Genomic DNA, 13,824 nt, shown 5'->3' on the forward strand with positions numbered 1-13,824 from the left:
GAATGGTGCATAGTAGTAAAAAGGCGAATGTGATGGTTGAAAATGAAGGCAACAAATTATTAATTGCAATTAAACTTTTTTTGATACTGATGAGAGGGAAAAAATGCAATTGAAATCATAATTACATATTCGAAATAAATTGTCAAAAAAAAACAACACTTTTGATACGATATTTAAATTGTGGTCTTTTATTTACAATTTTATTTCTTTTTGAATCAAATTTTTCAATGATAAATCTCCTGAGAAAAATATCATCTGGATACTGACACGAAGGTAACGTATTTGATTTGGTGAAGGGAAAAAGGCAAGATTATTAACTTATTTTAACGATGTGAAGGTATAAATAAACTTTTATTAGCTGTAAAATTGGTCATATTGACAAAAAAGCACATCAGTGTACTATATTGTCCGAAAAAGTCTCTGAAACATCGAATGTCAATAAAATTAAAGACTTGTCTCAATAAAAACAATATCTATTAACACAGATTTCTTGCTTTGTTTAACATTTACATGCCGATTTGGACGGTTTTTAATATTCTGAATACGAAATACGGTAAGAAAGTATAAAAAATTCGAAAGAAGCGTAAATTTTTTTGAAATACAGAATGTTACAATCTTGTAAAGAGTACCGCTGATCGTTAAGGTCATTAAATGTTTGAGCTAGGCGTTTGATTAATTCGTAAGTAAGGGCACATTGCACACTGGCAAATATATATTTCATAAATAACAAAATCAGTCATTTCAAATCACCCATTCAGTGATAGTCGGTTCAAATACATAGTCGGCCTATCAAAAGAGACTTTAAAACTGAAAACATTATAAATTAAAAACTAAATAGTTGATGTGAGTGGATATTGATTTTTAATTTGAAATCAAAGTCGAGCCCACAAAAACTGGTCTTTAATTATTATTGGGCATTAAAAATGTTGAAAATGAACAAAATACGAATCGCTCAAACAGTTCAATTTCGAAAGTTAAGTATGCCGCTTTGTACTTTTTTTAAGTATTTACTCAGGGTTGTCTGTATACTAGCAGTCTGTATCTGTCAAATGCTGAATAAAGAGTAGAATGAGTAATTTTGATGACATATAACAACTCGATTTTGTTTTATTGAACGAAAAAATTCACTTTCTAAAACTTTGTTTGTAAAATTCTCATCCGAAAAACAAAAATGGTTGATCCAAAATTTGAAGATTTACCCGGAATCGTAAGTTTGATAAAAAATTATTTGTCGTAGCATTTGTCACGTTGCCAAAAAAACTGTGGTAACGCCTAAAGAAGAAAAAACCAAACAGTAAGCATAATATGTTTTCAGGCCCATGACGAACCCGATGTGTACGAAACACCCGATGTTGTTGAAGAGGAAACGCCCGATTTCTACGAAGAGCCTGAAAATGAAAATATCGAGCGTTTGCATATTTCCACAAAAGATGCATACAATCGATTTAAAGGCAAATATTTAACTGGTTTTGTGGATTTTTCGGATCGCATAAGTGGTCGATTGCGTTCGGGTTATGATGCACGGTCCGGCATTTATGAATACGGCACCGACGATGATGAACCAGAGACGCCCATTCAAAAGTGTCAACGTCTTCAACTTGAAATGGACGAATTGATGCAAGAATTGGAAGGTTTGAATGCAAGCAAAGCCATATCGAAGGAGGAAAAAGAATGCTACGAAGCAATTGGCAATGTTGTAACCAATTCAAAGAAAGTATTGAGCGGTTTACGATTGGAACAAGTGTTGGGCTCCGAAGCAACCGTTGCAACGGCCGATGCTGAAATGAAAAATTTACTGGCACAAATTGATGCATACAAAAAAGGTGATTCAGCGGCTAAGTTGCCAACCAAAACACCATGCGAGCTGGTGACAACGACACGAATCGCTGAATTAGAAAATAAATTGCACGACATTGAAACGGTGATTGGTGCAGAACCGGAGAAATTGAGACGACTTTCAATGGCCTTACATTCCAATAATCTTCTTGATGCTGTTCAAAAGATTTCAACGGTGGCCGCATTGTTGCAGCCAACACAATTGGATGTGATCGAAACTAGAATTGGTAATTTAGCAAATAAAATGGATGCAATCGCCGCCACATCGAATAATCTGAGCAAAGATGCATCGGTCGATCAAAAAACACTTGAACTTTATGAAATTGCTAAACGAGCCGAACCGATCGCACAACTTTTACCAAACATGTTACAACGGATGCAAGCACTTGAAAATCTTCATAATTATGGTAAGCAAAAGTAGTTTTTATTTTATTTTATTTTTTATTTGAAATAGTGAAATTAATTACCGTAATTTACTCTTTTAGCGACCAACTTTAGTAAAATCATCGCTGAGCTTGAAGCACAACAACAAACATTATTAACTAGTTTGGCCGGCAATAAAACACTCTTGCAAAATGTTCAACAAGCGTTCGCTGTCAATTTGGAAAATACCAAGAAGGAAATTGGAAAGCTTGAATCACGCTTGGACACTCTCAAATTAAAATAAATCGATTAATATTATTATTTATAAAGAAGATTTGAACAACTAACAAAGATGAAATAATTTCAATGTTTTGTACACTTCATTGCAAAATATACGCTTTATTTCTTTGCTCTTGAAAATATTTTATGAGTTCAAAATTTTTAGTTGTAAAAATGTTTTTCAACTATCTTAAATTCAAAAAACCACATCTAAATACGAAAAATTAATACAATAAACGGAGAAAAGTAAAATCGGTGCACTCGCTTTGCAATTGATTTGAGAATATACATGAAATGGTAAATGTATAATGGTTCTAATAGCCATAGACCGGATCGTAATCGTCATCTGGGTAATCCAACGCTTCCGTTTTGATGAAATGGCTCTGAAATTGATGCACATCGGTTTGTTCATTGTTTTCGAGTTGCCCATTGGCAAATGGATCTTCGGCTATTGGTATATCTTCTTGTGATTCACTGCTGCATGGCATCATTTCATCGACTTTAATATTTGAAGTTGGTGCCGGTTGTATATTTATGCAATGACGTGAATGGAATAATTTTTCTTTGAACGTATCAAATCGTTCGCCGCACATAAATTTACATTTGTATGGTTTGACTCCAGAATGATGCACCTTAAAATGAGCGACCATGTGATCGGAGCGACTGAATTTCTTTAGGCATATCTCGCATTCGTAATTCTGTGAATTTGTATGAATGGCCATATGTCTCCGCTTATGTTCAGCTCGGGTAAAACGATTGCCACATACCTAATAACAGATTTTTTAATTAGTCAATTGATAAAAAGGCGGGCCTAATACTACTTACTTCGCATATGTGTGGCTTTTCGCCGGTATGTTGAACTGAGTGTCTTTCAAGATGTCTGATTGTTGGAAAAGATGATTCGCACTGGTTGCACGAGTACTTTTTCACAAATAATTGTCCATCTTCTTGTTTTATTGTGACAGTTGGCATTAATGACGTTTTCACATTTTGTGATGGGTTATTTACGGTAGAAACAACCGAAAACATTTCTTTGTTAACACCTTGTATATTTGACATTATCAAATTGCCCATAAAGTTGAAGCATTGTTCATAAAAATCACCATTTTCCGGATTCATATTTTCGTGCTTCAGTTTTATTGCAAATAATTTGAATCGATGAAGTAACTGTTGTCTCAACGTGCCCGTTAGTGTATCTCTGTACCGATTCGGTTTGGATGTTGATGGAACGCATGGATCGGATTTGATTTTTGGCCGAACTGGAGCGGGAGTTGAGCGTATATCTCGCCGGTGTTGTTCAACAAGTTCATTCATTCTCTCCGTTTGTCTTTTGTGCGTGATTAAATGGTGCCTGCAATTAAAATAATTTAATAAATCAATTTCAATCATCAAAATTGTCATAAATAGCTTACCTTAGGTGCTCCCGCCTAGCAAATGACCGGGAACACTTTAAGCATTTATATGGCTTTTGGTTGAGATGTATGACTTTGTGGCGAACAAGATGATATTTTTGTGCCAGAGTTTTACCACAAATATTACAGGTAAGCGTTGCAATTTCTTCATGCGTTAATTTCGGTCGCTCGACTCTTTGCCGAATGCCGCCCATTTTTTTCAAATCATCGTCCGCTTCACTTTGTTTCATGCGAACGTATTCAACTGCATTGATCAATGGCTTTTTGTTTTCAACTTCAATTAAACTATTTTCAGTGGTGTCCTGAAATAAATCGATATTTTCCAATAAATCATCCGTATTATTGCTGGTATCGATGTCTTCAAAATAATCTTCTGGAATCGATTCCACATTGATAATCGCCAATGGGTCCGTTTGTGGTTGTGGTTCGGTTTTGATGATAACTTCTTCTTTTATTTCAAACGATTCATTTGTTTCATTTGGATGTCCGATTCGGCACGTTTTTTCGTGTTTTGTTCGATTATCGGCTCGAGTGAAGCGTTTCATGCAAAATTTACATTGAAACATTTTTACACCTGAGTGCACTGTTTGATGCCGAATGAGATGATCGAATCGCGTAAATTCCATCAAGCATGTTGTACATTTGAATGTTTTTCGTGATTCGCCCATCGGTTCGTTTTTCGTATGGATTTGCATATGAGCGGATAATAAACTAGCCTTATCGAATTCTTTCATGCAAATTGTACAACGAAAATAACGATTTTCCAAATGTAACACCATATGATTGATGCGCTCCTCGTCGTTACTATATCCTTTGCCGCAAATGCTACAATTGATGCGCGCTTGTTTGTGCTCCTTTGCCATGTGCTGATTTCGTTGTTCGGAACGTGCAAACGCTTGGCCGCACCATTGACAATCATACGGTCTTTCACCGGTGTGAAGGCGATAATGCCTTCTTAGATGAGCCTTCCTTTTGAACTGTTTCTCGCACACATCACATTTGTATGACCGTATGCCGTTTGTTACTTCGATTAAGAGGCTTGAACTGCTCTCACCGTTTGTCTCGTCGAAATCATCGTTGCCATCGGAAAGAGCTATCTCTGGCACCAGCAATGAACTCATTGGACTGAGTTCTCCACCAATGCCATCATCATCATCGTAATCAATGCCACAATCACCATTAAAACTAACATCATCTATCTCAACTTCACTTCCCATTTTTTTATTTATTTATTTTTTTCTATTCACAATTTGTTACAAATGAAACCATCCAATGCAAAAATCACACGATTAACAAAAAATGAGAATTGAAAATGGTTTCATTGAATTAAATTTTTTATTCTTCATATGAACCTGCCTATTCCCTAGCTAATTGTTTTATGATGAAACTATCTCACTTTCCTTGTTTGACAACAAAATGTCAAACATTAATTGCTGTTTACGGGCGAAACAAATGTCACAGCCATTTTCCGAAGTTAAATGGAGACGCCCGATTATAGTTCACAGATATATTTCGCCCATTCCATATATTTATTGGTTTTTGGACGATAATTAAAAATCATCACTGAATTAACTGTAACAAAATATGCCAAAATGATCGAAGTGTAAAGGAAACTACAAGAAACATACAAACTAGATGAAGATTAACATGAAATCAAATTAATCATAACAATCGGATAAGAAATGTGAGTAGATATTTCGAGTGTTAAGTATGGTTGCCGCTTTTTTGCTTTTTTAAGTATTTACTCAAGGTTGTGTGTATCTTTTTCGTATCTGTCAAACGCTGAATAAAGTGTTGAGTGAGTATTTTTGATGGCATATAATAACTCGATTTTATTGAACAAAAAGTGTTTAATTTTCTCTCCACTTTCGCCATCCATTTGACCGTTCCATTTACACACGAACCAATTCCAAGTGGAGACTCTGTCACTGACATTTCATATTATTTTCAACATAAATAGTTTTTTTTCCTCCTCGTAACAATACAACGCAGTGCGAATTCTCATAAACTTTTTTCGGAAATTAAATGCGTGCAAATCCAAAAGATTTCCATAAAATCAAGTGAAAATAAACAGTGATTTGAACGAAATCAAATGATCAATTGCCAAAATGCGGGGCAATAAAAAGCAGCGCGAAAAATATTTGGATAAAACAAAAACAAAGCCACCGCACTCCATTGGTGCGCCAGTCTCGTCGAGGGTATTGAATGTATCGAAAAAATCACAATCAATTCAAAAGAAACCGGAAAAACAAACGGTCCAAGGCAAACTGATTCCGGTCAAAATTGAAAATGAAAAAAAAGTGTTAACAATCTCAAAGGTCACACCGCCACCAAGTACGACCAAAACACGCGAAACAAAATTGATAAAAAGTAGCTCAACGGTGGTAAAGTCTCAAGTGGAGTCGAAGGTAAGTGCCCAGTTTATCGTTAAATCCACTTTATTTGAATTTAAGCTGAGGAACAATTTTTGTTGCAGAAAACAATCGAGACAGGTCAAAGAGCCGGCCAAGAAGTAAAATCAAAAGAAACCCCCGCAAAGACAAGCGACAAGGATATCATTTGTGGACATTGTAATTTACATTTCTCAACGACATCATGGTTGAAAAAACATATCGCAACCAGTCATGCGGGTGTATCGTCATCAGCATCATCAAGCGCCAAGCCGAAAATCGACCAAAAAGCAAAGATTTTGAATTACAAAAAACAATTGGATGTCATTCAAAAGAGCTTGGAGAAAAATAAAAAGAAATCAAAGGTGTCACCGAGCAAACAAACGCTGCGCGAACAATTAAAAGCACAATTGGCCGCCCAACAAAAATTGTTACAAGTCCAACAGGAGATATTCGAGAAGACAAGCAAAGCACAACAAGACATATTCCAATTGATTGCCAAATTGGGCGATGACAGTGATGAGGATGTTGTTGGCGAAGAAGAGGAAAATGAAATCGAAGGTGAAGACATCGTTCAAAAATATGAAGAAAAAACAATTGAAGAAGATTTGGTGGCCGATGGTTACTATGAACAAACAAATGAGGGTGAATTAATCGTAGCAGACAATATCGATGAATATGGTTATCCAAATTATGCTGTCGAAGAACAACATTTAATAGGCGATGATGGTAACTATATTTTGGAAACTGAACAGAATGATATGGGTGGCGAGGCGATCCAACAAGACGATCAAACTGTTATGGTGATCGTTCAATCTGGCGACGATGAAGAGCAATACGAATTAATCGATGTGATTGAAGATCAAACGTATGAAAGTAATCAATTGGATCCAATTGAGAATGGTATTGATTTTGAGGTGGTCGGCAACGATAGTAACAGTGTTCATTGTCGCATTGTTGCGAATGAAGAGTGTCAAGAACAAGTCGAATATGTGGACGTTCAAGTGGAAAAGGTACCCGTCAAAGTCGATCTAGGAAAAATTCAACAAATTGCACAGAAACATTTCCTCAGTCAAGACGATGCCAATAAAAAAGATCAAGACGATAAAGATGCAAAATTATTAAATGCTACTGTAAATAAATCGGAAAAACACACCAATGAATACATTCAAAAAGTGGTACAAAATGCCATTCCCACGGAAGATAACAAATTTGAATGTCCGATTTGTCATGAGCTTGTATCGAATAGATACAGTCTTGGTCCTCATATTCTACGATTGCATTCGAAGCAGAAGAGCAAAATCTGTCAATACTGCGATCGCTCATTCACTTGCACCGGTGATTTGACCAGGTAAGATGGGTTTGTTTTGATTATCTCTTTTGTTTTGTAAATTAAAATGATTAATAACTTGGCTCTCATTCGAAACAGACACGTTCGCATCCATACGGGCGAGAAGCCGTTCAAATGTACATATCCCAACTGTGGCTACGCATTCCGAGCATCGGGCGATTTACACAAACATTTGCGACGACACAACGCGTCCACCGTTAATATTCGGCAGCACGAGTGCAAGCAGTGTGGCCGAGCGTTTGAACGAAACTACGATTTGAAGCGACACGAACTCACTCATAAGAAGAACGAAGATGGTGTCGGCTATAATTGCGAATTTTGTGAGAAGCGATTCGTACGCAAGGTAAGCCATCGATAAAATCGACACTTTATATATGGATTACATACAAGTTTTCTTTCTTTTTTAGGATCAGCATAAATCCCATGTATACAGACATTTAGGCATCAAGCCGTATAAATGCCCAGATTGTGATCGTCACTTTGGGGACTTCTCCAATTGTCAAAAACACATTCGACAGTGTCAATCGGGCGATGTGAAGCCATTTGGAAGCGAAGATAATGATACGCAGTACATTTGTGAAATTTGTAACAAACGCTTCAAGAGTAAGTCACCTCGTATTTTAAAATTACTATTCCATTATTGAAGAATGCTATCCATTATTTCCATTCTTTTCTTTGTGATTAACCCTAGGCAAAGTCGGAATGAAACAGCATGTTATCAAATGTGCTAAAATAACCGAACTGCAAAAGAAACTACAAGAAACATACAAACTGGAGGAGGATTAAAATGAAATCAAATTAATCATAAAAAATGGTTATGACAACACTCATCACTTTGCATTATTTTTAAATTTTATTTTAAAAAATTTCTTTATTGAAAGTTGTTTGTTTTGCGAACAGAAAGAAGAACAAAAAAATTCAAAACAAGATCCGGAACACGCAATTTCAATTTTATTATTTTACTCACGAACCCGAATAGCGGACATACTTTAGCAAAATGCATAATGATAATATGTAATAATAGTAACTGAAACGTGTAACATTTATTGTAATTGTCTCTCAATTGTCTCAGTTAATAATAATATGCTGCTATATATCGATTTTGCAAATGGATTTGTTTCATTGTTTGTTTTATTTAGTCGCATGTTTATATACTAAGCTTAGACTACGGCTTCATTGATTTGCTATTTACATCATTTCCATTAAAATTGGTTAGTATATGTATTCTGTTTGTGTTTTTTTGTTTTTCAGTCAAATTTCATGCAACAGTTTACTCGGTGGATTCTGTTGACGTCAAGAACATTTTCTTTTAGTTTAAACACAAAAAAAGACAATCACCTTTCTAACTACATCGCATAGCATGTATCGAGGTTTTTTCTTCCTTTTTATCTCTTTTCCCTAAATTCATCGCTAACAGTGTTTCTCTAAATCTATTCGGCCAATATTAGCTGCACAGCAAATGTTTTCTAACATTTTTTTTTTCGATCTAATGCTCATGATTCTATGCTCTACAAAGAATACAATTTCCGAAATTCTATTAATTTAAGATTGCAAAAGAGAAACAAAAATAACTTTTTACTTAATTTCGGTATGAATGATCCGAACTGAAATAAAATCTAGAGTAATATACATATATCAAAAAAGAAACACCCTTTTTCTGCGGAGAAAACGTTACGCGATAGGATATGGACCTGTGTAATAAAATTCTATGTACCAATCCGGTCGGCCTTACAATAGTTGTGTGTGCACTACGATGATACGGTTAAAATGGTCATAAAATAGAGTAGCTAATCTGTAACTGAACTAAATTTGCGGCGCACTATTTTACGCTGCGATTAGATACGAAGGTTGGGATTTGAGAAAGAAATCTAAAATATTCATTCATATCAAAAGAGAATGTGGAAAAGAATATATTTATAATTTTTGTTTGTTAAAAAAAGGAATCCTAATTAATATCTGACACCTCAAAACGTTTCACACTGTTATTTTTCAAAGGTGGCCTATCACTTGGTTATATTTATAAATCCATTATTTTTTGCTTCGTTTTCTAGCAAGTTTCATTTAACATTCTCATCAAAACTGTTTGTGTGTTGTGAATGGTTTATTGCTCCATTAGAATATCGGTTGTTTGCTCAACGTTGTTAACGAATGGACTGTGCGGCAATAGTGTTGACATCACTGCATCCGATTGATAATAGTAACAATCATCGTAGGACTTCTTTCGTTTCAATAGTGAAGAGCGAAGCTCACGCGAACAACTATTGCCGGCAGACTGTGAACGTTGCACCTGTAAGATTGGCTCATATTCATACAGTTGTGTTGTGAAGAACTTATCTAACTCTATATTTGGATGCAATCGTTTTATCAGTTGATAAGCGGTCCTATGAAAAACGATAACAAACAACAACACATTTTTATTATTATTGTTTGTAAATGAACACAAAACACAAAAAATACAGCAGAATGGAAATAATGTTGCAACTTACAAGAAATTTTTGTTGTATTTGTACATGAGAAAACCGATGACAATTGTAATGCATTTTTGATTTTCTCCAATGCAATCGATGACAAGCACGGCACCATTATTTTTCAATGCATTCTCAATAAAGAGAACGGCCTTGTAGCAATTTGGTAACACATTGGCAGTGAAATAGGCCGATTCGCCAAAATTTAAATCTAATGTTTCAAAATCACGGTGCCCGAATAGATTCTCGTTGCTGGCATAGCGTTTCATTGATGGCGTTTCATCGTCAATTCGCATTTCATGATTGTACGATGATGACGATGCTTCTGTTGATTTGGACGATGATCGATCATCCATCATTGAACTACTATTGCTACTTGAACTGAGAACACATGGGTTTGATGACGGCGACGACGAAGACGATGACGACGACGATGACACCGATTGGCTTGAATGTCGTCGTATTGTTATTGATGCGGTTAATACCGATGTTTCCGCACACTTTATCACATTTTCATGGTGGTCAGTTTTGACAGTGGTGCTTTCATTGTGCGACGACGATTGCACATCCGAACCAATGCAATTCGCCATGATATGCTTATCGATATAAATTATATGTGTGAAACCGTAAATTTTTAAATCGTCAGGTGAACACAATTCTTTGACCGATGTCATATAAATGCCCGGAAATATTTTCTCATAATTCATTTTGCAATTGACATTAGTGGTGCTGCTATTCTTACTAACTGGATCGAACTTCGGTTTTATCGGGGTTGATGAATTATACAGGGTTTTCGGCATCGTCTGTATTGGGCAAGAGGAGAAAATGCAACACACATCAAAACAAATAAATAAATAATGGAATCTAAACAAAAAACAGCTGACAGCGACTGATTGTGTGGAGTGAGTTTTTCAAATGTTGCAAGAATTTTTCTTTTCAAAGTCATCAGAGAATTTACGCAGAATTTCTTTTTTTTTATGCGTAGTGGCTGAAAATTCTCCATTCATTTCTTTAAAAAAATTAAATATGAACGTTTTATGGGCTTATAAATATGTTTTTTTTCCCTCTTCTTTTGTGACACTTTTTTTTAAAATTTCGATATACAAATGATATGAAGTACTCGTCGTGGTGTTTACGTGAATTGTTTTTTCGTTACTTTTAATAGTACAATAAGACAACTTTCTAAAATACACAGCGCGTACACACAGACAAATGCGATCGTTTCACATAGTCACTAACTCCGTTGTGCGATTTAAAACACTAGAAATAAGAATAAGAAGAAGTAGAAAAAGAAGAACGAATGAAAAATAAATAAATAAAAATTTTACGAAATGCATGCCCCAGCACGCAATTATAACAACACATAAGCAACCGAAGAAGAAAAAAGAAGTGAAAAGCTCACAAATTGGCGCAAAGAACGTACATAACCTCATAAGGTTGTCTGTGAGTGCTAACAGACGCGAAGCATCCATAGAATAATAATAAAAACAACAACAAAAACTCATACACAATGGAGCGAGTAGAAGAAGAAGAAGTTTTCAAGTTTTTGCATCAACATGTGAGAATATTGTCAATCAATTTAAAATTGATTGTTTCAATTGTGAATACTTACAGAGCCAAAATGTTTGGATTTATAATGTTCGGTCAACATTATTTGCGGGCAAAAGCGTAAAAATACAGTGGACAGGGGACTGAATAATTTAGCGCGGACACTACAACTTCAGCTTTTTGCATTTGTGCAAACAAATATCACTAGGTTTCCCACTCAAAATCCAAATAAAAATTTCAGTATCTCACAATCTCAACACGTTTCCAGCACAAATGTTCACTTTTACAATTTGCGATGCGAAAACTAAATTTTTTCTCACTTCTGATTGAGAATTTTGATTATGGTTACTTTATTTGATGCTACAAATTTTGCAGCACAACACACATTAGCTCACACGGTTTTTCTTCGTCTTTCTTTCTCTAAGTTGACTTGTTATCGTCACAGTGCGTACATATGTGTTTGTGCTCACACACAACGAAAAATCTATGTTTGCCGTTTCTCGCCACTATGCAATATGTACTTGACAAAACAAATACGAACGACACAAAATGTCTATGGTGTGTGCGTTCGTACAACGTACTGTTGTTGTATTGAAATAAATGCGCTGACGCAGTTTATAATTTACTGTATGAGAGTGAAAAAAAGAGACATAGCAGGCTACGTGATGAATTACGCAACGGTGTTTCGATACGTAGCTGTGCATCAAACTGGAAACGCATTCATAGATGGCACTCGATGCGTTCATTTACTTTTTACCTTGACATTTGGACGATTGTCACTTTTTTTGGACTTTGATGTATATTTTTGTTTTTTATCTGACGACTGAAAACACATAGATTTTTTTATAGTTAAATTGGACGAGTTTTTTGTATATTTTTGACATAAACAAAGATTTTTTTGATAAAATGGAAAAACAAGAACAATTATTACCGAATCCAAGACGAAATATTCTACAAATGGCTGTGGCTGGTGTTTTAAATGAATCGGGATTTGCGAAAGCTGACAAACAATGCGTTGAATCATTAACAGAGGTAATAGTTTCATTTTTTTCACCATCGATTTCAAATGGATTTTAACGCAATTTTTTTACTTCACTTTTTCTTCTCATATTTTAGATGCTTCAAAGCCGTAAGTTTCACACCGGATTAGTTATCAAAATGAAGAAAAAAACGCTTCTATTAATCACCTTTCCTTTGTATTTCCATACAGTTCTCGTAGAAATAGCACATACATCGAAAAATTTTGCCGAATTATCGGGACGAACGCAACCATTTCTCGGCGATGTTGTAGTGGCTTTAACAAATCTTGGACTGCCAATGGATGGAATTAAAGAATTTGTAAAACGAGATATTCACAAAATCCCAGCACCACAAACAATAAGCACACAAAAACAATTGAATTTACTGCAAGCGGGTACGAAACAATCACATCCGCCACACATACCCAACCATTTGCCACCACTGCCCGATCCACATGCATATGTTCGAACACCGACACACAAACAACCGGTCACCGAATATGAAGCGATTCGTGAAAAGGCCGCCTCACAAAAACGCGATATTGAAAAGGCGCTCACACGATTTTTGGCGAAAACAAGCGACACAGATTGTTTATTTGCATCCGAAGATAATCAAATGTTTCCATGTAAGTCGTCGTGTTTATTTCAATTGGAATGAATTTAATTAAATGTCTTTGTCCACAGTAATTGCGTGTAAGCCATCATTTCCACCCTATTTGGCGGCATTAAATCCCACAGACCAAGTGTTCGACTGGGAGGAATTGGAATATCATTATTTAGTAGCAAATAGAACCGAAGACATGATTGCGAAAGATGATGACGACGACGAAGACGGTGATGGCAAAGAAAAAGACGAGAAAAATATTTCGAGTGATGATCATCAAAGTTCACCGATTGATTCAATTAGCACATCACCACAGATTAAAAGTCCAATCATTGACAATCCATATTTAAAAGCGGCCAAACCAGCGAAACGGGCCAAATCGGATGTTAGCATAAATCTCAATTTTTAGTAGTGAATAAACAAAAAAAAGTATACATATTAAAATAAAAATAACGCATACACAATGAAAACGCAGCGTTTTATTCGATTTCGCCGGTTGAGTTTGGCAGTTATGGGATTTACCTATAGATGACGCTTTCGCGCTCAAATTCCTGTCA

The 13,824-nt window shown here is 35.5% G+C and overlaps 5 protein-coding genes across 5 annotated transcripts; 3 read left to right on the forward strand and 2 right to left on the reverse strand.

Moving 5' to 3' along the window:
• The first annotated feature begins 1,057 nt into the window (after positions 1-1,057).
• Positions 1,058-2,621, forward strand: LOC116349174 (dynactin subunit 2). The gene is made up of 3 exons (XM_031780481.1): positions 1,058-1,207; positions 1,316-2,243; positions 2,322-2,621. The coding sequence occupies exons 1-3, from the start codon at positions 1,172-1,174 to the stop codon at positions 2,501-2,503; spliced, it is 1,146 nt and encodes a 381-aa protein (XP_031636341.1). The 5' UTR covers positions 1,058-1,171; the 3' UTR covers positions 2,504-2,621.
• On the reverse strand, positions 2,606-5,307 carry LOC116349173 (zinc finger protein 729-like). The gene is made up of 3 exons (XM_031780479.1): positions 3,891-5,307; positions 3,304-3,829; positions 2,606-3,245 (listed from the first exon to the last, which is right to left on the reverse strand). The coding sequence occupies exons 1-3, from the start codon at positions 5,105-5,107 to the stop codon at positions 2,793-2,795; spliced, it is 2,196 nt and encodes a 731-aa protein (XP_031636339.1). The 5' UTR covers positions 5,108-5,307; the 3' UTR covers positions 2,606-2,792.
• Positions 5,308-5,723: 416 nt separating this feature from the next.
• LOC116349118 (zinc finger protein 699) lies at positions 5,724-8,744 on the forward strand. Its single transcript, XM_031780392.1, has 5 exons — positions 5,724-6,298; positions 6,367-7,631; positions 7,710-7,974; positions 8,039-8,234; positions 8,323-8,744. Exons 1-5 carry the CDS (start codon positions 5,999-6,001, stop codon positions 8,415-8,417), a joined length of 2,121 nt encoding a protein of 706 aa, XP_031636252.1. The 5' UTR covers positions 5,724-5,998; the 3' UTR covers positions 8,418-8,744.
• Positions 8,561-12,138, reverse strand: LOC116349120. Its single transcript, XM_031780393.1, has 3 exons — positions 11,709-12,138; positions 10,118-10,899; positions 8,561-10,012 (listed from the first exon to the last, which is right to left on the reverse strand). Exons 1-3 carry the CDS (start codon positions 11,745-11,747, stop codon positions 9,733-9,735), a joined length of 1,101 nt encoding a protein of 366 aa, XP_031636253.1. The 5' UTR covers positions 11,748-12,138; the 3' UTR covers positions 8,561-9,732.
• Positions 12,139-12,466: 328 nt separating this feature from the next.
• LOC116349091 (transcription initiation factor TFIID subunit 8) lies at positions 12,467-13,737 on the forward strand. The gene is made up of 4 exons (XM_031780362.1): positions 12,467-12,676; positions 12,761-12,773; positions 12,855-13,289; positions 13,348-13,737. The coding sequence occupies exons 1-4, from the start codon at positions 12,551-12,553 to the stop codon at positions 13,674-13,676; spliced, it is 903 nt and encodes a 300-aa protein (XP_031636222.1). The 5' UTR covers positions 12,467-12,550; the 3' UTR covers positions 13,677-13,737.
• Positions 13,738-13,824: the final 87 nt, after the last annotated feature.

The sequence above is a fragment of the Contarinia nasturtii genome, unplaced genomic scaffold (genome assembly GCF_009176525.2).
Source record: "Contarinia nasturtii isolate CC-2019 unplaced genomic scaffold, AAFC_CNas_1.1 Cnas_scaffold_2806, whole genome shotgun sequence".
NCBI lineage: Eukaryota > Metazoa > Arthropoda > Insecta > Diptera > Cecidomyiidae > Contarinia > Contarinia nasturtii.

Bases quoted from the DNA above. Each gene is read 5' to 3' on its own strand.
- LOC116349174 (XM_031780481.1), top strand. From the start codon at position 1,172: ATGGTTGATCCAAAATTTGAAGATTTACCCGGAATC. The intron at 1,208-1,315 runs GTAAGTTTGATA...ATATGTTTTCAG, and splicing joins TTGAAGATTTACCCGGAATC to GCCCATGACGAACCCGATGT. The intron at 2,244-2,321 runs GTAAGCAAAAGT...TTACTCTTTTAG, and splicing joins TGAAAATCTTCATAATTATG to CGACCAACTTTAGTAAAATC.
- LOC116349173 (XM_031780479.1), bottom strand. From the start codon at position 5,107: ATGGGAAGTGAAGTTGAGATAGATGATGTTAGTTTTAATGGTGATTGT. The intron at 3,830-3,890 runs GTAAGCTATTTA...TTTTAATTGCAG, and splicing joins GCTAGGCGGGAGCACCTAAG to GCACCATTTAATCACGCACA. The intron at 3,246-3,303 runs GTAAGTAGTATT...ATCTGTTATTAG, and splicing joins AAAAGCCACACATATGCGAA to GTATGTGGCAATCGTTTTAC.
- LOC116349118 (XM_031780392.1), top strand. From the start codon at position 5,999: ATGCGGGGCAATAAAAAGCAGCGCGAAAAATATTTGGATAAAACAAAA. The intron at 7,975-8,038 runs GTAAGCCATCGA...TTTCTTTTTTAG, and splicing joins AGAAGCGATTCGTACGCAAG to GATCAGCATAAATCCCATGT. The intron at 8,235-8,322 runs GTAAGTCACCTC...GATTAACCCTAG, and splicing joins TTGTAACAAACGCTTCAAGA to GCAAAGTCGGAATGAAACAG.
- LOC116349120 (XM_031780393.1), bottom strand. From the start codon at position 11,747: ATGTTGACCGAACATTATAAATCCAAACATTTTGGCTCT. The intron at 10,900-11,708 runs GTAAGTATTCAC...TGCCCAATACAG, and splicing joins AATCCAAACATTTTGGCTCT to ACGATGCCGAAAACCCTGTA. The intron at 10,013-10,117 runs GTAAGTTGCAAC...CGTTTTTCATAG, and splicing joins AAATACAACAAAAATTTCTT to GACCGCTTATCAACTGATAA.
- LOC116349091 (XM_031780362.1), top strand. From the start codon at position 12,551: ATGGAAAAACAAGAACAATTATTACCGAATCCAAGACGAAATATTCTA. The intron at 13,290-13,347 runs GTAAGTCGTCGT...CTTTGTCCACAG, and splicing joins AGATAATCAAATGTTTCCAT to TAATTGCGTGTAAGCCATCA.